Source organism: Hypoxylon trugodes (genome assembly GCF_022578975.1).
Source record: "Hypoxylon trugodes strain CBS 135444 unplaced genomic scaffold F4822scaffold_2, whole genome shotgun sequence".
Classification (NCBI taxonomy): domain Eukaryota; kingdom Fungi; phylum Ascomycota; class Sordariomycetes; order Xylariales; family Hypoxylaceae; genus Hypoxylon; species Hypoxylon trugodes.
This window is the reverse complement of record NW_026250017.1, coordinates 3253100-3277100: the sequence shown is the minus strand read 5'-3', so window position 1 is coordinate 3277100 and position 24001 is coordinate 3253100. Positions and strand designations below refer to the sequence as shown.

The window sequence follows — 24001 nt, the reverse complement described above, 5'->3', positions numbered from 1 at the left end:
CCTCGCTGCTTGTCTGACGATATTCAAGCTTTTGGCATGAACAAACATCCCCCATCCGACAGCCCTAAACGATCCCCCCATGGAGAGCGATTATGCTCCTAGGTCTCAAAGATGGCTGTGCCTCACATCGCCAACAAAAGTTTCAGACTCAGCTAGCCCATAGTGGAAAGGGGCTGGTTATGTTAGTCGGAGCCGATCCCTCTACCATGTAAGGGCCTATAAAAGTGATCGACCACATTACGAACCAACATCCAAACATCAGCCAATCAGGGTCTTAGGACCGACGAGCATTTTCCGCTTCGGGAATATTTTCAACATCTCGGCCAATCAGACTCTTGAAAACTGCTGTATACTCCATAATTCAAGGAGCTATGGCTACCTACGATATCACAACTGATGTGTGATGGCTAACTGCAAATAATGTCTAGATTCTATACGATAATTGATAAATGATTCCCTTACTTCTCCTCCCAAGCAGACAAACTCGAGGGGAAATATGAAGGAAGTTCAGCTAGGTAAATTCGCTCATTAACTGAGTGGTTTTGCTAGGGTTCCAAACACGCCATGATCAAGGATACCAGGTCCGTATCAAGGGGCCGTCGCTTTCGTCGAAGTCGTTGGTGAAAATGCTTGCCCAATCGGGCGGCGACTTAGGCCAACCATCGGAACACTATCCGCCCCCAATGCCATCGGAAATCGTACTACAGACTCGGGATACATGAGTATATCTTCGGAGTAATCGTCTTATCCTACCCAATCGAATACTTCCGGGTACGCAATACTGTGCGTCTCCTCGATTAGCCACTCTAGGGGCTCCCCACTATGGAATCAATTAAACTCGACGTATGTTGGGCGTGGCTGGGATAGATCTTGAAATTCACGATCGATTCATCGTACATAAGTACACCTACGACAACCAACCATTACAGTCTTGCGTGAGGTTCGGCTTTTGGGTCCGTGGTAAGGAACCCACATAGATACATTAATGGTGTGGGTTACATAAGGACCCCCTATTCTTAAGTTGCTGTGTGAAAAAGCGTCCCAATTCATCATTTCTAAAAGCTTGCGCCAAACAGGAGCGAGTAGCACAACTCCGAAAGACCATAATTGGCTTCGTTAACTAGAGAGCTCTAGGCCATCCGTGACGTTCCCCCATCGTGCAAGCGGCCAGTCAATCAGAGGAGTCACTCTGTCTTTCCAAAGGCCCCTATCCCCGCATACCGGTAATACGTCAATCGCCCGCTCGACATACGTCGAAGTGAGACTCCACATACGCCCTTTTTTTCATGTTCGTGCCATCAGGTACGTGCGGCATCATGCTCCGAAGCCCCTTGCTATCAAGGTATCTGAAGAGACGAACCAGGATGAAAGCAGTTGCATCAACGCCCATAGTCCAGGCATTTCGAGCGTAACCGAAGAGGAGCACCATGTTCGGAACACCACTTAACATCGCACCATTCCAGACGAACTTATCTTTCCATATTAATTCTTCGCCGTCGACCCTCATCTTTATGTTACCACCAAGCTGCATGCGGAAGCCGGTTGCGGTAATGGTTGTGTCCGCTTGCACAAGCCTCAAGACCGGTTGGGGGCGAGGACGACGAATAACTCTAGATGTTACTCACCACTTACGCGTTGATCCCAGATATTGTGTCGTGTCTGGAAATGGGGATCAAACGGTACCCAACTCGGAAGCAGCTTCTCGACAAAATTGCGTAGTAAGACTTTTGCTAACCGAGGGGTCACTCTGGCCACTATTAACCAAGCAGCTATCCAAATAAGGTGTAATAGACGTCTGGATAGATTAGTAAAAGACAACCTGACGTACTTATGCGCCCAGATGAGGTCGTTCCCCATTGGAAAGGTATGGGAAGGACTTCATTGAAATAGTATAATATATTGAACTGTTGGTCGCAGCTACCAATTATAGGAGCTCGAGAATGTAAGGGGTACTTCTTTGTCCCCGGACCAACAAACATGTTGGAGCCAGCACTTGCTACTTAAACTTCGGCACTGGGGAGAAGTACCTATTCATTCTTTGATTAATCTCACAATGGCAGAATCTCGCCTTAGAATTGCTATTATAGGTGGCGGTCTAGCTGGCGCCACCTTAGCAAACGTCCTGATTCAAATTCCGCATGTAGCAGTTCACGTCTATGAATCTACACCGGAATTCTCGTCGCGCGGCGCTGCTATTGTGCTAACCAATACTTCTCAGAAGAGCTTTCAGCGGGCGATACCATCAGCCCCTGATATCCTCAAAAAGACTGGCGCTGTTCCTAAAAACTCAACTCAGCTTATCTTAGTACGTAAATCCTCAATATTAAGGCGCGTTTCATACTGGTGGTGGTTAACAAATATAGGGATCTGGTCCGGAAGCCGGCGCCGTTATTGCTGATCTTGGGAACTCTGGCACTCCGGGCCTAGTAGTCTCTCGCTTTTCGCTTTTGCGCGAACTCCTCTCCCTATTGCCCAAGGAGATTCTTTATACTAGCAAGAAACTCACGAAAATCATTGCGGGAGGTGACTACGTTGACATTCTATTCGAAGATGGTACTTCGAGTCAATTTGATGCTGTTATTGGTGCCGACGGTATTTTCAGCAGTGTTCGCAAGCACGTTGTGGGGACTGCGGCAGACGAGGCGTATTCCGCTTCGCCGGCTGGTTTCTGGGACAGCCGGAATTTAATACCGTACGAGAAAGCCAAATCCGTTCTCGGAGAGGAGTACTTCAAGCTCGACCGTCAATATGGGTGGATCGGCGACGGAGCATTCATCATGCATGAGTTCTTGGAGGATCGCGCTGTGGTGCAGTGCGTCATTTCCGTTATAGAGAAAGATCCCCCGAAGGATCGCAGAAAACGACAACTCACAAAAGAATATCTGACAGAGATTCTGAGCAATTGGCTTGATGGTCCAATTGCTAAGGGTATGATAGAGGTAAATCTAGCCCCATATCTACCTAGGTAGGTATTCCATGAAAATAAGTGAGCTGACAGCCTTGATAGCTGACATTAGATCAACCCGAACCCTCTGGGTACTCGCAATGGGAACATAAGTTAACTCTGACCTACGCTAAAGACCACGTCTGTATCGTAGGTGACGCCGCGCATTCAATGACTCCGTGGCAAGGTTTCGGGGCCGGCATGGCGATTGAAGATGCTATGGTTCTCGGAGTTCTCTTCCGTAACATATCTTCGCCTCAAGGAATTAGTGCGGCGTTCAAAGCCTTCGATGCCATGAGGAGGGTAAGATGTGAACGAATCATCCATTCAAGTCAAGGGACAGGAGTGATAATGTGTGGTCGGAACGAGGAGGTTGGGTTGGATGTGGACAAGTTTAGGCAATCCCTTTTTTCTAGATGGGATGTTATTGATGCTATCGATTACGATGTTCATGAACAAGAAGCTCTAGAAAAGCTCAGAGAGACTTTAACTGGAGGAAATTAGGTTATAGATAAGGTAACCTTTCGAGGATTCCGATGAGCCTTTTTTTTCCTGGTTCAATGCGACCTAATATCATGCAACACGTCAGCAACGTCAATAACGAGGTCTACATTAATTACCTAGGCACTTAGCACATTGCGGATTCATCAGCAGTACCCCTCTTCTCAAAAGGTGACCAAGTAAGCCATTTTCCTTTGGTTCTTTTGCACTTCATAGATTCCTGTTCCTCTTCCGTTCGATAACAGGCATCACGATAGAAACATCTCGGCAGTGCTGTCCATGATGGCCGACACCAAACAGACTGATTTTTCTGTGAGCTTTTATTCACGTCCCATACTCTCCATATATCATTATATAATTCTATTCAACTTCACTTATATGTGGAAATGCTCCCTGATGTCGGTTGTCTTCCCATTCTTCAGTGAGAATTTCTCAGAGAACCATCTTGACTGCGGTGTAGCGGACGGATATTTTCCGCTTTCGACGTTACAACGACCCTATAGAGATCAAAAGAAGCAGCGCCTTACTCTATTGGATGCCAATGCCAATGCCTTACAGGTTGCGAAAGCGCATGTACTATCAGGATCGCCAGCAACGGAGATAAGGACGATCGAGGCCGACGTAACAGCACCTCTGGTCCAGGAACTTAAGGGCGTCAAGTTTGACTCTATCTCCATGTTTAACTTGTTCCACTGCATCCCTGGTGGTTCAGGGAAATGGAGGGCATTCGGCATCTTTAAGGAAGTGCTATCCGACGATGGTGTATTAACGGGCTGCACAGTTCTTGGCGAAAGACATGCCCCAAGCAGTCTTCCTTGGTGGTATAATGCCTTATATAACAGAATTGGCATATTCCACAACTGGGATGACACAAAATCGGATGTCGAAAGTGCCCTGAAGAAAGAGTTCGCAGAGGTGGACACTTGGCTTGTCGGCATGACTTTGCTCTTCAAAGCAAGAAAACCGCGAAAGGCTTGAGTGACTTACTTAGGCACACTCATATCCAGAGGCCAGATAAGATCGGCCGATTCAACTTGGCATCTTCGGTGACTTGGGCTATACAATGTGGTACTTATTCTCAGTATTGGCAGTCAACTTGACGGAGTTCCCTATGACCTGAGATTTCAAAGGATTTAAATACCGCGTGTTTTTTAGGTGCTATTTTAACAATATCAAGGATTTTTATCCGAACCAAACGAGATTCATCTCATCGGGAGTAGATATTGGCTATTTCACATAGGAAAGGAATATACACTTGTCTGACTGCTTCGTGGGAAAAAAATCATTCCTCCAGCCAAACAGGGGCAAGCTCCCTAACCTGCGGGGGCCACATATCTGGCGAAAGGAAGGTACTTTTCCTCTCCTTGAAAGCGTTATAAAATCTCTTCAGATTCAACAATTCAGGATCCGCCACAAGGCCAACCTGATATAGTTCCTTAGCGAACTGTAGAAGTGAGAACAAAACGCAGTCGGCGATGGTAACTTGTGTCTCCGGGCTCCCTTCCTCGTATCGGCCGTTGTAATAAGGTTCGAGGTTCTTCAGGTTCTTCTCTGCCCAGCCAATAGCTAACTTCGCGGTAATGGGACTTGTCGGTTCGCGTCCAAAGAAGAGCTTACTTCCCTTATGGCAAGCGAAGCCGAAGAAAGCTGCAGCCTCGTCGACTATAGCCAATGCTTCATTGGTTGTGGCTCTCTCGCGCGCACTTATGCCTCTCATTGAAGGTTTGGCAGTAGCAACGAACTCCTTCTGCCATTCTTCTTGAGGATTGTCGCATATGTCTTCGAGATATTCTAGAATAGCGATTGACTGTTTGATAAATGTTCCGTCTGGCAAGGCTAGAATTGGTAACGTGCCCTTGGGCTTTCCGGGAGCTGATGTTTCGAGAGTAGGGGATATGGTCACTGGTGTGATTTTGATGTGTGGGGAGTTGATGAGCCCCTTTTCGTGGAGGTAAATGAGTACGCGACGAGGGTACACTGCCCCTGGGAGGTCAAAAAGTTCTAAGTATGCCATTTTTATTCAAGATTCAGTAGTTGAATTTTGTTTGACTTTCATACACTCCTTACTCGCCCGCGGTTCGCATTGGCCCTTAAGTATAATGTTCTCGACCCTGTCTCATTACCGGCTAGATATATGAAATGTCTCCGAGAAATGTGTCCGCGGCATAACTAACTTGCGATGGGTCACTCCTAAATGTTTACCCGCCAATTAAATGTTTCCGTGATTAGTATAGCAGTTAGTAGGTAAGTAGAGAGTATTACTAGGACTCATCGTGGTTGTTTATATCTTTAATCCGGTGGTGTTGTGGTTACGTAGATGGCTTGTAAAAGGAGGCGCTTACCCCCTATAATTACCAACTGGATTAGTGCAAAAACCGCCAAGCCCTCCCCCAAACACTGCTGGGTTACGGGGCAATTGGGACATGAACGGGGGCTAAAAATGGGGTGGATAAAACATACGAGGTTCAGACGATTTAAGAACTCTCGAGCTGTGTAATCACCGCGCCTCTGATGTTTCTTCGCATTAAGAAATATGGTTGATTTTCAGTTGCTTCTCTGAAGCAACCTAGGGAGATGTAGGGGGCAGCCCGCAGATCCATGTAGGTGTGCAAATTAGGTACGTCGCACTCGGATTTCTTTTTCTCTGAGAAATACGAATGTCGCATACTGGATTAAACAGCCGTTTTATATTGGGCGATTAGCTGCTTTTAACTCTCGGCGGTATCCCGATCTTACATCACGAAGGATTCAGGAAGGAGCAGAGAACCTCGGCATAGCTCCGTTAGCCTTCGGCAGCGGGCCGATTCCGAGGTGGGGCTAGCTAAACCGACTTATACGGGATACTCTTAGCATACCCTCACCATCTTCATTTCTCTCCTCATCCACAATCATTTTAGTTGTGAAGCTACTCAACTACCGCTGCAATTTATTACTTCTTCTAATACCCTTGCCCTAGATCAAGTACCTAAAAATGGCCGACGCCAAGCTCTACGTCGAAGCCTCTGAGGCGCGTAAGTTCGTCGAAGCTGTACTAGCAGGGAACGGCGTTCCTGAGGCCAATGCTGCCGTCGTAGCCAAGTGCCTTGTTGCTGCGGATCTGCGGGGCGTCGATACACACGGGATCAACCGCATCCCGTCGTATATGGCGCGAGTGCGTGACGGCATCCTCGACGCCACTGCGTCACCAGAGCTGACTAAGATAACGCCTGTGGTCGGACAAGTCAACGCAAAAAATGCCTTCGGCTTCTTGGCTGCTGCAATTGGGATGGATGCCGCTTGCGGTATGGCGCGCGAATTTGGCATTGGTATGGTCAGCATCAAGCATTCGAACCATTACGGTATGGCTGCTTGGGTCGTTAAGAAGGCAATTGACGCCGGTATGATGAGCCTTGTGTTTACCAACTCGAGCCCGGCCCTGCCTCCTTTTGGTGGTAAGAGTAAGTTGATCGGAGTTTCTCCGATAGCTTGTGGTGCTCCTGGCGGCAAAGAAAAACCATTTATTTTGGACATGGCGCCATCCGTTGCGGCAAGAGGAAAGATCTATAAGGCAAAGAGGAGGGGAGAGAAAATTCCATTAGATTGGGCCCTAGATGCTGAAGGTAAACCGACGGATGATCCGGCTGCAGCGCTTGAAGGTGTCATGTTGCCAATGGGAGGGCCGAAAGGTTCTGGTCTATCCATTATGATGGATGTGTTTTCAGGTGTCTTATCGGGTACGAACTCCGTCTGGAGGGTTGATCATTCTAACATTTTCTAACCTTGTGTTGCAGGATCGGCATTTGCCGGTGGAGTTACAGGTCCGTATGATACAAGTAGACCATCGGATGTCGGACATTTCCTCGTAGCCATTAAGCCTGACCTTTTCATGAGTCTTAATGACTTCCGAGAGAGAATGGACTTTCTCTACCGACGCATTGTTGACTCGGAAAAAGCTGCTGGCGTTGATCGGATCTACTTCCCGGGCGAGATTGAGCAATTGACAGAGGAGGAAAGGGAGAAGACAGGAATCCCTCTTGTGCAGGCCGAAATTGACGCCCTTAATGAGGAAGCAAAGCGTGTCGGAAAACCTCCGATTGTTGTAAAGGGCCAGTGAAGTAGATCAGCTTTCGGCTAGATAGCCGCTTAGTACCTAGGTATGTTTCGGATCTATCCGATTTGGTGTAACCAACTTGCAAGTTCAAACCACTTGCATATAAAGCGCCTACCTATGTCTATATATGAAAATTTTATATGTGCGAAGTTATAATGACTTTACTGTAACCGTATGCCTAGCTGCTACCTCGATATTGAGCCTGTAAAAAATCAAAATCCGCCCCTTGGTCTGCCTGATTCACCGATCTCATGTACAAGCCCCTATAACCTCTCATCTTCTCCCTTTCCTTCCAGGGGTGCTCCGAGCCCTCTTTGCCAATCTCCGTGCGCCTAATTTCGCGTCTACGCTGGATCTCCTCGTCGCTGATCTCAATTTTTAGTAGGCGCTGCTCGATGTCGCATGTAATCGCATCTCCATCCCTCACAACTCCTAGCACTGATTCCGGATCTGCCGCTTCAGGAGAGACGTGAAGAGCAATCGTCCCGCCTGCTGTGCCGCTCATCCGACCATCTGACACCCTCAACATATCGGTCACACCGCGCGCTGCTAGCTTTCGCGGGATCGGAATGAGTCCGGCCTCCGGCACTGTAAGCACAAGTATCAGTAGATGAACCCCCTTATTCAAAGCGGCAAAAGGGATACATACTCCCCGGGTTTCCCACCGGACCAATATTCTGCAGCACCAATACACTATCCGGAGTGACATCCAAATTCTCATCATCAATCCTCGCCGCCAGGTCCGCCGAGCTGGTAAATACCACTACGGGACCTGAGTGCTTCAATAAGCGTCGATCCTTCGACGCACTGGCCTTCATAACCGCGCCCCCAGGCGCCAGATTACCTCGCAGCACAATAAGTGAGGAAGCCGGGTATAGCGGGCTATTGAATGGCTGGATACAGCTCAGTTCTCGGGGTACGGGAATCAGGCGCTCTGCATCGAGCTCCTGACCTAAAGTCTTCCCCGTGACGGTTAACGCTTCAAGATGCAATAATAGTCGCAGCTCACGCAGTAACGCAGTCATGCCACCCGATGCATGGAAATCGGTCATGTAATTCGACCCGCTAGGTTTGAGGTCGACAAGTAGCGGGGTACGACGGCCAACTTCATCAAATGTGTCGAGCGTTATAGTCCCGGCAATGCGGGGATGCCTATTGATAATAGCCATTAAGTGCACAACGGCGTTTGTTGAGCCACCAATGGCTTGGAGGACAGTAATGGCGTTGAGGAAAGACTCTCGTGTTAGTAAGGATTGGGGTTTTAGTTTGTTACCGGCGGCGATGATCTTGACGGCGTTGGCGCCTGTTTCTTCTGCTATTCGAAGACGAGCTGAGGAGACGGCGGGTGCAGTTGCTCCTTTGAACGGCATGAGACCGAGGGCGACTAATATGCATGCCACTATCGAATATATAATTAGTATGAGGGTTTCAAAGTGTGAAAGTAAAAATAAAATGAACTCCCAAATTTTCGGAGATTTGTCCGGTTACACAGAGGAAAGGGGGAAGGGGGTAATAAATAAATGAAACATCCTCACTTGTACTCGCAGTGCCCATAACGCCACAAGTTCCGGCCTACTCTCGAATTTATGTTTAGCATAGGTACTACTTCTCAAACATCTCGTCCCCTTTATTTTGTTCTTAATATTCTTCAGTAGGTGCTTACCGATGGCACCAACTCCTCATTCAACGCAGCAATCTCCTCAATATCAATAACACCAGCCCGATAATTCGCCCAGTTATTTCTACAATCAGTACAAGCTCCAATCCTCACACCCCTGTGGCTACCAGGCAACATCGGACCCGTAACGAGATGTAATATCGGTTTATTCGCCGATATCCCACCCATCAGCTGTGCCGGCGTCGTCTTATCGCACCCTGTCATCGCTTAGTATCCCTTCCTTTTCATTCCCTCTTTGTACATAAAACGCTCCCTTAAATAGCGAACCTACTTACCACCAACAAGCACAACCGCATCAACAGGCTGCGCGCCAATCATCTCCTCGGTATCCACACTCATCAAATTCCTCAAAAACATACTCGTGGGCGCAGCAAACGACTCATGCAAACTAATCGTCGGGAACTCCACCGCCAGTCCACCCGCAAGTTGTACACCCCTCCTAACCGCTTCTAACAACTGCGGAATATTAGCATGACACGGATTAAACCCCGACCTCGTATCCGCGACCCCGATAATCGGGCGTGAGAGCGAGTCGTCCGTGTACCCAAGACCTTTTATAAATGCTTTGCGAAGAAAGAGGGAGAAATGCGCGTCCCCGTAGGATGTGAGTCCGCGGCGCATGCCCTCGCCTTGCGTTGGGTCGATGGGTTGAGAGAGGTTGTAGTCACGGAGGCGCTCTGCTTCTGCCTCGGGCTTGGCAGTAGCAGCAGTGCCGGCGTCGTCTCCGGTGTTCGTCGGCATTATGGCTAGCTAGGCAAAATAAAACGATATAAAAGTTATAATTCTTCAAGACCGTCAAATTTCGTACTTCACGAGACAGTTACATTGACCTAGGTAGCGTCATGATAATTACGTTCATCCTTATTGGATGTAGAGCTGCGGAGCCCCGATATGGGAATCGCGTTAAATAATGCCGATGGCTGCGGGGGTCCTTCATCACGACATACCTTAAGACTTACCTAACGCTGCTAGGCTAGTCCGTTGTATGAATCAAAGAGTTACAATCATTCAGAGAGAAAAACACGTAGAAGTATAAATAAGTAGGTATATATAACGTAAGAACCATTAATTCATTTAGTGCTCGTTCCTATCGGATCACTTTTCCCTAGTCTACATGCAAATGCGCCGTCGGCCAGCATGTGGCCGTTTTTTTTTCGTAAAGGATGGGGAGGCAGTGGACAATATGAGTTCGGAAGTGCGGAAACCACCCGGAAGACTTTTATGTGTTTTCCTCCCTGCTTCGCCAAACCAAGCAAAGCATACGAGTTCCCTTTTTTCCACTCTCAGGATGCCAATGCCAATCCATCATCGTATAGATGTGCATCAGTGCCACCTATGACACACTAGGGAACCTAACCAGCCGCCCATCTATAATCCATGACCTAAAACTCGCCGAACGATGAAAGAGCAGCTTATCTTGAGGACATAGCCTTGGTCACTAGTCTCTTCAACGCCAACTCCTTCTTCTTTAGGTCATCAGCAGACGACTCCTCAATCTCGAGCTGGGCCATCGCATCGCTGAGCGACTGCTCGATCTTGTCCTTCTGGCCACGCTTGAACTTGAGGGAGGTGGTCGGGTCCGAGATGATCTCCTCGACACGGCTGATGTAGGACTCGAGTTGCTGCTTAGCCTCGAATCGCTTGCTGAAAGCCTCGTCGCTGTTCTTGAACTTCTCGGCGTCTGTTAAACATGGTTAGCTGTCTTGCATTTACTATATTTTTAGGTATGATGGGACTAACCGTTGATCATGCTCTCGATCTCAGTCGATGAGAGCTTACCAACAGAGTTGGAGATGGTGATGTTAGCACTGCGGCCGGAGGTCTTCTCAGTAGCAGTGACCTTGAGGATACCGTTGACGTCGACCTCGAAGACAACTTCGAGAACGGCCTCACCAGCTCGCATGGGGGGAATAGGAGCCAAAGTGAACTCTCCCAAAGAGGTGTTGTCCTCACAGTTGACACGCTCACCCTGGTAAACGGGGAATTGCACAGTCTGTTGGTTGTCGGCGACAGTGGTGAATGTGCGCTTCTTGATGGTGGGGACGGTCTGACCACGGGTCACGACGGGAGCGAAGATGTTACCCTCCATGGCAACACCGAGGGACAGAGGAACAACATCCAACAAGAGAAGGTCGGAAGTGTCGGCAGACGTGGCCTTGCCGGAGAGGATACCGGCCTGGACGGCGGCACCGTAGGCGACAGCTTCGTCGGGGTTGATGCTCTTCTCAAGCTTCTTGCCATCGAAGAAGTCGCTGAGAAGCTTCTGGATCTTGGGGATACGGGTAGAACCACCAACAAGCACGATCTCGTCGACAGCGCTCTTCTCGGTGGACGCATCCTTAAGAACCTGGGCAACGGGTTCCAAGGTACCGTTGAAGGCCTTGGCGTTCAAGTCCTCAAATCGGGCACGGGTGATCTGAAGGAAGAAATCCTCGCCGTCGAAGAGCGAGTCGATTTCAATGGTGGTTTGGGCACCGTTGGATAGGGTTCGCTTGGCACGCTCACAAGCAGTACGAAGTCTTCGGAGGGCTCGCGGGTCACCAGAAATGTCCTTCTTAGTCTTGCGCTGGAACTCCTTCTTGCAGTGGTCGAGAAGGTTGGTGTCGAAATCTTGACCACCAAGATGGGTGTCACCAGCGGTGGCCTTAACAGTGAAGACACCACCCTGGATGTTAAGGAGGGATACATCGAAAGTACCACCACCCAAATCGTAGATGAGAACGTTACGTTCCTTGTTAGACTTGTTGGAACCCAAGCCGTACGCGATGGCAGCGGCGGTAGGTTCGTTGATGATACGCAGAACGTTAAGACCTGCGATAGAACCAGCGTCCTTTGTGGCTTGACGCTGGTTGTCGTTGAAGTAGGCAGGTACGGTGACAACTGCCTTCTCAACCTTCTTTCCGAGCTTAGTCTCGGCAATCTCCTTCATCTACAATTATTGTTTGTTAGAATTCAAGGTTATTGCGATTGACGTATAGGGTAATGTGTACGCACCTTGACGAGAACCATGGCAGAGATCTCCTGGGGAGAGAAAGTCTTTTCCTGTCCTAGGTAGTCGACCTGGACAACGGGGTTGGTGCCTTGCTCGACGACCTTGAAGGGCCATGATTCAATGTCCTTCTTGACGATGGGGTCGCTGAAGGGTCGACCAATCAAACGCCTTTCGCATAACTGGGTTAGCTGCACGAAATTGAGAGTGCAATATTGCGGAGCTTGGTCAAAACGTACTTGACATCGAAAACGGTGTTTCGCGGGTTCATGGCAGCCTGGTTCTTGGCGGCCTCACCAATCAAACGTTCCTTCTCGTTGAAGGAGACGTATGAAGGGGTAGTGAAGCTACCCTGCTCGTTGGCGATAATCTCGACATTGTTGCCCTCGTAGACGGCGACACAGGAGTAGGTCGTGCCTATTGCCCACAGCGTGGTGCGATCGTCAGCGGATATTCATCCCACCACATGAATTTTTTTGGGGTGCGGCGCATTTGCGACAAAGTGATTTTGTGGGCGAAAAGAATTGTAATAACTTACCTAGATCAATGCCGATGGCACCATCGTAAACTTCTTCCGCCATTTTGAGAGATGATTCTCAAGTGAACAAATTCCTAAGGATTACTTGTGGTTGCGGGAGAATTTGTTCGGGGGACGATGGGTCAGAAGGTAGATGGAGGGATGTATGGAGGGGAATTTCAATGAATTTTATGCGGGCGGTGAAAAATATAATTCGATCCCTCTCAATTTTTTTTTTCTTTCCCCATCCCACCTTTGCCGCCGGGACCAACTTAATTCCGGTTTAGTGCGTTAGGGTACCTCGAGTACGTACTGTGAGGGGGGGCTGCGGACGGCGGGCGGATACTCCTAAGAAAAAAAAAATATTCAGGGTCCAGATACAAACGACCCCACCAAATACCTAATCTGTTTGCCTACCTAAGATGGTTCTACTCCGTAAAGTACATGTAGCTCTGCTCTAGCACTCTTGCACTCTGTAAATGTTTGTTGAGATACTAAAAGACCTCCGATTTTCTAGAAAACTTTACTATATACGGATATGCCCAGTACCTGAATTCCCCATGTGTTCATTGTAAAAATTGTGATTTATTCTTATATACCTCCAAGGGAGCTAGCTACTCGAAAGTAAAGCAATCGACTTGAACAGCCCTATTCTATGTAGGCCATAGCTACAGCATGAGCAAACACCTGCAAGATTTTTTTTCCAGCATCAATGTTGACAACCACTCCTTTTCCCTCTCTTTCCTGCGACGATGATTGTATAAATCAATTTCCACCTTTGTAAAAAAGCAGATTGGCAATGTCCCTTCGGCTACCTAGCTAGAAGGTACATAACTCAGAGAGATAAACCGAAAACTCCACGAAACTCACTAAAAAGCACATCCATCGTAAATTTTACCACCAGCCGTTGATCGAACGCAATGTCCCGAGAAAAGGAGACGTCAACAGCGTCCGCATAGACAATCACAACTACCTATGCGGATCATCCCTAAACACTTTCTAGTGCGGCTCGTAGCCTGAACCTACGAGTGTTTCAGGAGGTTGAAGTGAACCACGATTTTCTCCAACTCCATATTTAGACCATTAGGTGCTTTCTCTCCCTTCGGAAGGGCTGCGACTAGAGACACTTCAAGCCGATTGATTCCAAAATGCAAGGTGACATCGAACACCAGCTCATCTCGTCTGTCGAACGGAGCGGTAGGCGGCGGGTATAAGCGTAGCGTATCGTGAAGCACGTTCAACTTCCACTCACGCTGTTGGGCTTCTAGAAACGGCGCCACTTGGGGTTTGAGCTGTAAACGGAAATGACTTGCGGGTGCATTGAAAACAAGTTCTTGTTGTGTCTCGGTAGCACTAGCTGGAATCGTAATTGATAATCGATTATCAAGTTGGAGACCAGGGTGAGTTGTGATGATGAGCTTGGGGAGGAGAGCTTCCGATTCCTCTGTGACTTGGTTAGTTATATGTAATTAGATATAAAGGGAATAATCCTTACTAATTGGGTGCGGACGGTATTTCTGGGCTTCGAGCATCTCCGCAGGTGAAAGTTTAGGAGGGGGTAACGGCGGTGGAATTGCACCGTTAGGTACACCGTTTGAGGGTGGCATCACAGGAGGTACAAATTGTTGGTGATTTATCAACGCAGGTGACGGTCGAGCGGCATCGTCGGATTTTGTAAGCCCTGCTACCGACGGACTAGGAGGACCAGCAGAAGCTGACAGACTTCGAGCCTTCTCGAGTTGACTTAGATTGACTGACGTTGCTGAACCACTGAACGGATTCTTGGGCGCGGGTGTACCATTAGTAGCGGGCTCTCCCTCTCCAGATTGGCCTGTTACAGGTGCCGGAGAGCCTGTAGCGCTCGTCTTGCCGCCAACATGGATAGTAATCTTCTTAGGATGTACGGGAGTTTCCGAGTTGGGCGGCATCTTCAGCTTGATCTTTGGTTGAGGCGGTTCCGGGACATGAAGCTTAGCTTCTTTTAGTTGCTCGAGAAAGAATTGCTATTACTGTTATTAGACCCTAAAATGCCCGAGGAGTCTGGAGAAGCTTACCTCAAGTTCCTGGGCCATTAGGAAGATCTCACTGCCATCCTCATTGTAGTGATACGCATTCTTCCAAATTAAACTGGCCTGATCCTCAAAGGCAGCCCAGGCCTTGAAATCGCTAACATATGTTGCTGCACCTCTACCGTGTTGACCTCTGACTTGCTTCTGCAGTCCCTTAAGAGCTAGAGGTTCGGCAATGACCTCGAAATAATCCTTCAATGTTCGAGGCGGTAGATGAATGAATGGTTCAAAATAGGGGTATTCACCACTAAATACGTATTAGCCAAATGCATACACTAGGAAACCAAGGAGGAGTGTACTTACGTCTCATCTTTCTTTCGGAGCACTTCCTCGACAATTTTCTCCTGTGCTTGCTGGAAAGACAAGCCCTTATAAGGCACATTTTCGTACTGCGAAATGGCCTTGCCAGGGGTTGGACCTCGAGAGGCCACTTTCTTAGCATGCGCAACAGGGTTCTTCGGTGGTCGTCCAGGCCGTCGTCTTCGAACGGCAGGGCCCGGCTCACCATCATCATCATCCCCTTCAGCCTCATCGTCGTCGTCTTCAGCCTCCTCAGCATCCTCCTCCTGCTCTTCCTCTTCCTCTTCTTCTTGCTCTTCTTCTTCCTGGCCATCGTTCTCGTCTTCTTCACCGCCGCCTTCTTCCTGCTCTTCTTGATCATCAGCTTCTTCCTCATCAACTTCTGGTGTATCCTCTGCATCTTGCATATCAACTTCTTTCTTACCCTCTTCTTCGTCATCAGCTTCTTCATCTGCTTCATTCTCGTCTGGTTCGGGTGTCGGAGGCAACGGAGTAGCAACAGCCTGATAGTTGCCGCTCTTATACGCAGGATTATATTTAACCATCAAGTTGCTAACGGCTTTACGTACTCGCTCCGCATCACCAAAAGCCTGGGATGAGCGATCGTTGGTTTCCTTCGCATTCGAAACGAGTCGTTTGAAATCACTCTCGAGAATTGAGAGTGTGTCGTACTCATTGTTCTTTAGCTTTCGCTCGATCGATTCTAGGGAAAGGGGGAGTCGTATTTTCTTATAGTATTCCGGGTCTTCGCTCCGAGATGGGAGCTTCTCGAAAAATGGCGATACCGAACGGCCACTATAATATAGTCAGCATTACCAGGTACGGATAATATATCCAAATTTAATAGCTAGCGGGCACCGTATGATTGAATCCAACGAAATATCCGCAGACAATGTGAAAATAATAAATGGAGTAACCATACTTTTTGTCGGTGGTAGCTCTGATTGACTCTAAAATGTTCAATCCATATGCGGTCGTTGATTCGGCAGACTCGCCATGCGAAAGATCTCCGAATTCCTAGAGTAGCCGATCGTATTAGCGAAAGAAAAGGATTGTGGATTGGAAACAGCGAGGCATCAAAAGAAGCGGGATTTAAAGATAGGAGGTTGGAAGGTTTGCATGGAGGATAATGAACGGGCCTTTGGCAGACGAGCAGATGACATTGGCATGCATTTTTTCTTCAGTAGCTTCGTCTTAGACCCTGGTCAATAGCTTCAATTCCCCTTCTCCAAAAAAGAAAATCATAGGATGTTCGCATCAATGCTGCAGGACAATACACCGCGCCTGTATTCAAACCGATTCGACCAAGTTGCAACTGCGCATACGCGCAATTATGTGGAATATATAGATTAAGGACATAGGGGACATAACCTACCTCTTGCAGTCTGCGACGTTTTGCGGCTCTATCATTCGGATCATTCGAGTCAAGGCCATTTGCGCCGCTCGCCTTCCTCTTGTTCTCCATTACTGCAACGGGGAAATAATCGCGGGCGCATTCAGAATCGGCTCAAAGAGACACAGATAATTATCTAGCGCCCCAAGAAATCAATGGCGAAACGAATGGTGTTAATTCAGCAATATTGTCTGCGAAAATGATGGGGTTGCAGGACCCGACGCGATGCGATGGTGGTGATGATTTGTGGACTATCCGACGCGGCTGGCTGATGTGCCACTAGGTAAATACTGGGTATTTCCCGCCGGGCTAGCACAGGTTGATGCCGTTTCTAGTTGAAAATCAATGCCGAGACAAATAAAAAATAATACTGCAGTGCAGTGCAGTGCAGAAGAATGATTACATGAGTATGGGGTGGTTTTCTAATGCATCAAGCTTCACCAGTGCACACAAGAACGAATTATGGAGAAAGTTTCCGGCGCAAGCATTTAGGTGATGGGTGGCATTAACGATTGGAAGCAGCAGCTAAATCAGCTTGGACCAACGCAAACGCCGTTACCAGCCAGCCGCTTCCATTCTCGGTTTGCAGGTGGTACCTAGGTACCTATGTAAGTAACATTACCTAATGCGCCACAACCTTAGGTACATTTGATCAATGCACCTAGGCACATGGTAGGTGCGTTGTTATAAGTGCAGTGCCCACCGCCTATAGGTATAGGTACCTAATTATGTCATAGCCCCTTCCTTGTTGCCCGTTCCACAGGGCTGTTGCCATTGTTGTTCTGCCCCTCAGCCCTCAGTGCCTAGGGAAGTGAGATACCAGGGGTACCAATTACTTAGCACCGTTGGTAGGCAGTTTCCCAGCCAATAGATATCTAGCTAAGTACTATTATAACCTAACAATCTATATAACATGTGGCTTGTGCTCAATGAATGCCCCCACTTCAACACTGTTTACTCCCCTACATATGCAACTAAAATTTGGGAACCGCAACCTCAACTTTTAAGAAACACGCCTTTCTTATTTTCTACCTCTTTAAACCACTTCGATTCTTAAGTCGCGACCTCTTTTTCGTTTTCTTTCTTAACCAACATACTTTGGCTTGCAGCAACTAAACCCTCTGAGCAATCCAGGGTTTCGTCAAACAGTTTCACCTTTGCGCAGCAAAACTTATAGACGCCCGTCCGTCTCGGAAGGTGACGGCATCGTCTCTCGCTGACCCCTTCACGCGACAACATATATTGTTTGCTGATCAGCCTACCGCCTTGGAGACCATCCTTTCTCTCCTATAACCCTATCTCCTAGATATTGGCGCAACTTCGCGTGACTGCGAAACTCCACGAAAAGAAGAAACCCGCCATTTGCAACTATCTAAGCAGTATTTGACTGCTCAACTCGCCAAGATGCCGATGGACATTGATATGAGTCGACGAAATAAGGTACCCCGTCCTCTTAGCGATGACGAACGCGCACGGCTGGAGGAGTACATCGATTCTATCCACTACTCAGCTCGGTATGTTACTTGGAGTGCATTTTTCGTCACATAGTTCCCCTCCATGAAGCCTTGCTGACAAAGTGAAACTAGCTATTCGGACAGCGAATACGAATACCGACATGTTCAGCTCCCGAAAGCCATGCTGAAGGCCATTCCCAAGGACTACCACGACCCATCCAAGGGCACATTGAAGTTACTGTGGGAAGATGAGTGGCGCGCGATTGGTATCACCCAGGTAAGATTCTCCCATGCTAATTCCATAACCACAATTAGAGAGCTAACCAAGTTTAAAATCCAGAGTCTAGGTTGGGAACACTATGAGGTTCATGAACCGGAGCCACACATTCTGCTTTTCAAGTGAGTCTTCTCCGCAGGATTCTCGGCTTATTTTCTAGCAATGCTGACTCTGCCTAGGCGACCTCTAAACTACCAAGCACCTCAACAGTGATCCACGAGCAAGCCGAACTAGAAGTTCACCGACCTTCCTCATCCTTGTAGATTACCACTCTTGACACGTCTACGACTGCATAGCGACGTCTGCATTTACTAGGGAATAATGCTTCGCGATGATTTATGGCTATTCCTAACCGACACAAGTCTCCCCCCTATCTAGTTTCTGCTCGACCTGTTAGTGGATGGTTGCGATCGTTCTTTTGTTGAGATTGCCGTTAAGCTTATACGGCGAATTTCGACTAGAACATCAACAGATATAACAGGGGATGGTTAGTTATACGCGTTCGTTCTAAAGGAGGTTCGAGCAACATAATTGCGAGGAGCCCCCCCCACCACAATGAGAGAGTATGGAAACGCGGCACAAGCCTAGGCTCTATTCTTGATAGAACACGAGTAACCGTGTTATATTAGTTTCCATAGGTCTATGAAGACCCCTAGGAACCTAGATAGGAATAGAGCATCATGATGTCATGAAAACTTTTCTTCTTAAAGTTTGCAACCAACTGAGAATGTCTACGATAAGCTAAACCGGGTCAATAATGATATCGACTTCATAGCAGTGAATCGATCGCAGCATTGTTAAAGTGTAGCAATAGTGGTTTAGAGTGTTCACCCATCAACCCGGAAATTTATTTTTATCTGCAGGGTCTGGTTGGTTCACCAATGACTTTGCGGCCAAGGCTCAAATCCCACACGTCCAGACCAGCGATAGGTGCTGTACCTAGTGTATAGCGCAGGCGGTAGCCTCCGAGAAAAATCGTGTAAGCAGGATGGTCATATTAACACAATATATCCAACATATGATTCTATCTCACCGCGTTTATGAATAAAGACAGATCACAAAAATATTTGTATATTACATTAGGGGTATTTGACATTTATATAGGTACGACAACGTTGAATAAGAATGGCAGGTCGATGACATATATGAGGAAGGTAATCTTTAATATTAAATGCAGAGGGATGTACATCCGAATACACATAAAGAGTAACCAGGTACAAGGTAACTGCTAGGTGTCTGACCTGCCGTTTCTAGAACCTCCCGCACCCACCCGGAACATCGGGAGTTGCCAATTAGGTTAGTCAGATGCTGTTTGATAGGTGCAAAATGACCAAAATGACTTAGAGCGGTACTTAAGTACATTGCTAATGTATCACCTCGATAAATGGACCCTGAGGCGATGCAAGCTGGCAACATTCCATTATCCGTATGTAAATTTCCAGGCAGGAAGGGAAGGCTCAGCGCAAGTTGAATACGGGAAAGAAGCTACAGCCCATCATCGTATGACGTCGGGAATTATCTTGAAAAAGTAAGTTCACTCTTAAAAAAGTGAACACGTTTACACATTTCACACTTTTGATTTATTACGACGCGCCGTCTTTTCATTCAACTACTCATTCCATAGTTTGGATTATTTACTTGTCACTTGGAAATGGAAACCAAGGGATGGATGTGTTTGTACACCCAGTAGCGCATACACTTATAATATGTACATAAACCCATTTCGACACCATTGGAATTTAACCGTGTAGCACCCGCTTGGTTCCTAGGACTCCCAAGACTCGACTCCCTTACTACCTACCTCCCACACTACATCATACGTATCCTCCTACCAAATACCGAAGGAGAGGAAAGGTCTAGCCTTGTCTTGCCTTTTCTCCTCCCAATCTAATAATTATTAGGTGTCCATACCTCCACCTATATACCCGGCACGCGCCCCCGAGTCCGTCATGAAGTCCGCGAAACTCTTTTACCTGTCACTCTTTACGCTTTGGGGGACACCTGGGCAGTGTAAGAGCAAAGAAGCTCAAAATGATTCATGCGCAGTATGTCGCCTTCATTGTATAACGTAGTTATCTATTTCTCTCTCGCGGCCAGTTCTCTAGCTGCGACGCCTTCGCAATATCAATCCCTCATCTCTAACGAAAATGAAACCTTTCAGATCTCCCCCCGAGCCATCGTATCCGACGCCTGTGCTTCCTACTCTACTCTCGAGAAACTAAACCGCAGAGTCAAGCCTGACCTAGACGAACTGACCAGAGAAACCGACTTCTTCTCCTATTACCGCCTGAACTTATTTAATAAAAAATGTCCCTTCTGGAACGACGAGAATGCCATGTGTGGCAACATAGCTTGTGCTGTGAACACGATAGACAACGAGGAAGACATACCTAAAATATGGAGGGCGAGTGAATTGAGTAAGCTAGAGGGTCCATCGGCGAAACACCCTGGGAAGAAAGTCCAGAAAGAACGACCACAAAGGCCACTACAAGGTTTATTAGGAGAAAACGTTGGCGAGAGTTGCGTGGTGGAATACGACGACGAATGCGATGAGCGAGATTACTGTGTGCCAGAGGACGAGAGCGTCAGCGCCAAGGGTGACTATGTCAGTTTGGTTCACAATCCGGAACGTTTCACGGGATATGCTGGCGATGGTGCTAAGATGGTATGGGATGCCATCTACAGGGAGAACTGCTTCCAAAAGTCATCATTCCCACATTCTGCCTCCCTTGGAGTCAGCCCTCTGGCTAAGGGACCCGCGGCACAGGATTTCCGCAATGTGCTCCAAGATGCAGAGCGACAACAGATATTACAACAACACCAGCAAAACCCAAGCACCACCTTCACCCAAACCGGGCTGGAAAACGAGGGCGAGTGTCTGGAGAAACGTGTCTTCTACCGTGTGATGTCCGGCATGCACGCGAGCATCAGCACTCACCTCTGCTGGGACTTCTTGAACCAGACTACCGGCCAATGGCAGCCCAATGTGGGTTGTTATAAGAGCCGCTTACACACCCATCCCGAACGCATTTCAAACTTGTATTTCAACTACGCGCTCATTACCCGTGCGGTTGCCAAGATCGGCCCACACTTACAGGACTATACGTTCTGTACAGGCGAGCCGGGCCAGGACGCTGCTACGAAGGCAAAGGTTCTTGCCGTAACACAAGGAGCAGCCTCGGTGCCTCAAATATTCGACGAGAGTCTCATGTTTAAGAATGGTGAGGGCCCGTCACTGAAGGAGGACTTCAAGAATCGATTCCGAAATGTCAGCCGCATTATGGACTGCGTAGGTTGCGACAAGTGTAGGCTATGGGGCAAGCTGCAGACCGCTGGATACGGAGCAGCGCTGAAGGTACTCTTCGAGTTCGACAATGACAGCGAAGACATCCCAGTGTTGAAGCGAACAGAACTTGTGGCTCTTTTCAACACTTATGCCAGACTTAGCAGCTCTATGAAAGCTATTGTTGGGTTCAGGGGCATGGTGGAAGCAGAAGAAAAATCTAACAAGAACATTATCCCTGATCGAGCCAAGAAGCCACATGCAGTCGGTATCTCGACAACAAATGCAGCGAAAACAGCCGAAGCCGAAGCTGAGTCGGAAGAAGATGACGAGTGGGATGAGGAAGAAGATGATTTGCCACCCAAGAGGGAGCGCAAGAAGCCCGAAACATTCGGCGAAGTTTTCGATCAGGAATTTGGTAGAATAATGAAGGTATTCAAGATTGTCTTAAAATCATGGATCTCCTTCCCAAAGACCTTGTAAGTTGAAACGCATTAGTAACACTCCCCTAACAAAATGCTAATAAATCCAATAGTTACTATATCCTCCTCTCAGAACTTAACCGCCTCTGGCAATATTATATTGGGCTGCCGGTTACGCCACGTACCTGGACATTCCAAAGGCCGAGCCTGGACGAGCTGTAAAATCGTAAATGCATATTCGGGCTGTACAGGATTAGTGATCTACTAGGCGTTTATATCTGCATACCCTAATTACTGGCGAAAATGTCAAAACTAGCATTCGTGGGTGGAGTTCATGGCGTTTCATTGATGGATGGATAGTATTCAACCTACCCAGGTACTTAACACAAGTTTGAGGCTGTCATTGTGTATAGCAAATAAGCAGCGTTCACCCTACCACTACTATTGTAGAGGGTAAATTCGCAGAGTTACATATTGTTATTGAGAAAATAAGTTGTTGTCTCATATCGTCGTTACCGTGCCATTTCCGTATTTTTCAGCCCTCGTGGGTATCACATTACACTGGTGCCCGCATCCCAGTCACTGGCCCCCCTCTTCCCACGAACAGGTAACGCCACATGCGTCACCACGTTACCTATCTTGACTTTAATGCCGCTAACAGGCACCCGTATCGCTTGGGCCTCCTCTTTCCAACTCACAGGTAACGTAGCTAAAGTAGAATGGCTGGTATAAACCTGCTCTGTACGCTGCCTCATCTCGGGAGAAGGCGCAGCATGGGACCATGCGATGGAGATGTGGAAAGCGTCTTCGCTACCGTCATTTCCCTTGTTAGCATTATTCATACCACTGTTGCTATTAAATGCGTAAAGTGGCGGTTGTCCAAATTCTTGAGCTAGCGTATTACACCGCTGGAGCAACTGCGCGAGTTCGGGGTTCTGGCCCTGTTTTACAGCGGGAGAAGCCGCTGTAGCATCTCCTTCTCCGCGACTGCAGCGCCTGCTACCACTGCCGGTAGCACTATTTGCCCCACCTTCAGGGCACCCATAAGGAGAAACAACTCGTGCGCTCCCTACTCTCAGCACTAGAAATGAGCGCTCGGATTCCCTCGTGCGATGCCATTCTAGTCCTCGTGGTACGAGGTCAAAACTTCCACCGCCTAGAGCACCACCGCAGCGTGCTATCTCGGTTTCTAGGCGCTCAAGGAAGACGTCTTTCTGTGCAGTGGTTAGGGCTAAAGGCCGCGATAGACTGACATGCAAAGGTTGCGGCGCTCCAAGATCTGATGTTAAAAGGGATGTCACGTCCACTAAGAGAGAAGCTAAGTTTTGCTGCAGTAATGAGAGCAGAGAGGTCAGAGTGGTGCGTTGAGTGGGGGTAGGATGCCCTGTATATGTTAGTTATAAGCCCGTAAATGCGCCACCGTTAGATAATGGGGATACTTACACTCGATATATACATGGCTCGGCCAGTTGCCGACTTTATGAGGATTTACTCTCTTGCGACCTTGATGCAGCGTCGGGTCGTCGGTTGTACTCACACGTACAGTAGATGCGTATAGGTCATGGAAAGAAGCTGGTAATGGAGGTAGAGCTGATGATTCGCTAGATACTTCGTCATGACTTGTCTTCTGTCTCTTCGCAGTTGTCGCAGGTGGCGCCTCCCCGGCCTCAGACTCGGAGTCTGAGGAGTAATCTACTAGCGCCATCTACTACCTAGGTAGCAAACTGCGACATCGCGGTAGTCTCTACCTCTTCCGAACTGTGAAGTTGAATGAAGCTCACAGTAAGTTAAACGTCGCATAAGTTGAACTTAATGGCACCCTGTTAATAGACGGTGAGTTTATGCAGGTTCATGTTTAAGGTGCCTTAATGGTGTGGCATTAGTTCCTATTTTAAGTCTATTGTTACCTACCCGGCCCGCATTAGTGGCACCGCTGTGACGCATAGGGCTGAATAGGTTTATGTAATATCACATCTCTACTTTGAGGTAGATTACTAATAGCTTTACTCATTATTACACAGAAACCTAAGTGATGGAAGCAGTCGTGATTGTTTTTAAAATTGTTTGATTTCATTAGGTACTTC

The 24001-nt window shown here is 47.9% G+C and overlaps 10 protein-coding genes across 10 annotated transcripts; 5 read left to right on the top strand and 5 right to left on the bottom strand.

Moving 5' to 3' along the window:
- The first annotated feature begins 1917 nt into the window (after window positions 1-1917).
- Window positions 1918-3586, top strand: F4822DRAFT_139090 (FAD/NAD(P)-binding domain-containing protein). The gene is made up of 3 exons (XM_051452814.1): window positions 1918-2305; window positions 2364-2939; window positions 3008-3586. Exons 1-3 carry the CDS (start codon window positions 2054-2056, stop codon window positions 3446-3448), a joined length of 1269 nt encoding a protein of 422 aa, XP_051318504.1. The 5' UTR covers window positions 1918-2053; the 3' UTR covers window positions 3449-3586.
- F4822DRAFT_139082 (methyltransferase) lies at window positions 3499-4462 on the top strand. The gene has a single exon (XM_051452813.1). It carries the CDS (start codon window positions 3725-3727, stop codon window positions 4421-4423), a length of 699 nt encoding a protein of 232 aa, XP_051318503.1. The 5' UTR covers window positions 3499-3724; the 3' UTR covers window positions 4424-4462.
- Window positions 4463-4605: 143 nt separating this feature from the next.
- On the bottom strand, window positions 4606-5623 carry F4822DRAFT_139032 (uncharacterized protein). Its single transcript, XM_051452812.1, has one exon. The coding sequence runs from the start codon at window positions 5457-5459 to the stop codon at window positions 4728-4730; it is 732 nt and encodes a 243-aa protein (XP_051318502.1). The 5' UTR covers window positions 5460-5623; the 3' UTR covers window positions 4606-4727.
- A 793-nt stretch (window positions 5624-6416) lies between these two features.
- Window positions 6417-7538, top strand: F4822DRAFT_425933 (putative malate/L-lactate dehydrogenase; the record flags this gene model as incomplete). The annotated part of the gene is made up of 2 exons (XM_051460447.1): window positions 6417-7158; window positions 7216-7538. 2 exons carry the CDS (start codon window positions 6417-6419, stop codon window positions 7536-7538), a joined length of 1065 nt encoding a protein of 354 aa, XP_051318501.1.
- A 157-nt stretch (window positions 7539-7695) lies between these two features.
- On the bottom strand, window positions 7696-10360 carry F4822DRAFT_391994 (dihydroxy-acid and 6-phosphogluconate dehydratase). Its single transcript, XM_051457169.1, has 5 exons — window positions 9489-10360; window positions 9199-9410; window positions 9071-9107; window positions 8185-8934; window positions 7696-8123 (listed from the first exon to the last, which is right to left on the bottom strand). The coding sequence occupies exons 1-5, from the start codon at window positions 9952-9954 to the stop codon at window positions 7714-7716; spliced, it is 1875 nt and encodes a 624-aa protein (XP_051318500.1). The 5' UTR covers window positions 9955-10360; the 3' UTR covers window positions 7696-7713.
- A 40-nt stretch (window positions 10361-10400) lies between these two features.
- F4822DRAFT_391906 (hsp70-like protein) lies at window positions 10401-12916 on the bottom strand. Its single transcript, XM_051457168.1, has 5 exons — window positions 12741-12916; window positions 12442-12619; window positions 12208-12373; window positions 10954-12142; window positions 10401-10894 (listed from the first exon to the last, which is right to left on the bottom strand). Exons 1-5 carry the CDS (start codon window positions 12781-12783, stop codon window positions 10626-10628), a joined length of 1845 nt encoding a protein of 614 aa, XP_051318499.1. The 5' UTR covers window positions 12784-12916; the 3' UTR covers window positions 10401-10625.
- Window positions 12917-13199: 283 nt separating this feature from the next.
- On the bottom strand, window positions 13200-17004 carry F4822DRAFT_391904 (Bromodomain-containing protein). Its single transcript, XM_051457167.1, has 6 exons — window positions 16464-17004; window positions 16011-16105; window positions 15092-15883; window positions 14774-15035; window positions 14215-14722; window positions 13200-14163 (listed from the first exon to the last, which is right to left on the bottom strand). Exons 1-6 carry the CDS (start codon window positions 16551-16553, stop codon window positions 13742-13744), a joined length of 2169 nt encoding a protein of 722 aa, XP_051318498.1. The 5' UTR covers window positions 16554-17004; the 3' UTR covers window positions 13200-13741.
- Window positions 17005-17241: 237 nt separating this feature from the next.
- F4822DRAFT_391903 (regulatory subunit of cyclin-dependent kinase) lies at window positions 17242-18907 on the top strand. The gene is made up of 4 exons (XM_051457166.1): window positions 17242-17995; window positions 18068-18212; window positions 18276-18334; window positions 18392-18907. Exons 1-4 carry the CDS (start codon window positions 17886-17888, stop codon window positions 18423-18425), a joined length of 348 nt encoding a protein of 115 aa, XP_051318497.1. The 5' UTR covers window positions 17242-17885; the 3' UTR covers window positions 18426-18907.
- A 735-nt stretch (window positions 18908-19642) lies between these two features.
- Window positions 19643-22411, top strand: F4822DRAFT_391902 (endoplasmic oxidoreductin). Its single transcript, XM_051457165.1, has 3 exons — window positions 19643-20257; window positions 20374-21974; window positions 22031-22411. The coding sequence occupies exons 1-3, from the start codon at window positions 20162-20164 to the stop codon at window positions 22137-22139; spliced, it is 1806 nt and encodes a 601-aa protein (XP_051318496.1). The 5' UTR covers window positions 19643-20161; the 3' UTR covers window positions 22140-22411.
- On the bottom strand, window positions 22412-23777 carry F4822DRAFT_391899 (uncharacterized protein). Its single transcript, XM_051457164.1, has 2 exons — window positions 23361-23777; window positions 22412-23301 (listed from the first exon to the last, which is right to left on the bottom strand). Exons 1-2 carry the CDS (start codon window positions 23620-23622, stop codon window positions 22469-22471), a joined length of 1095 nt encoding a protein of 364 aa, XP_051318495.1. The 5' UTR covers window positions 23623-23777; the 3' UTR covers window positions 22412-22468.
- Window positions 23778-24001: the final 224 nt, after the last annotated feature.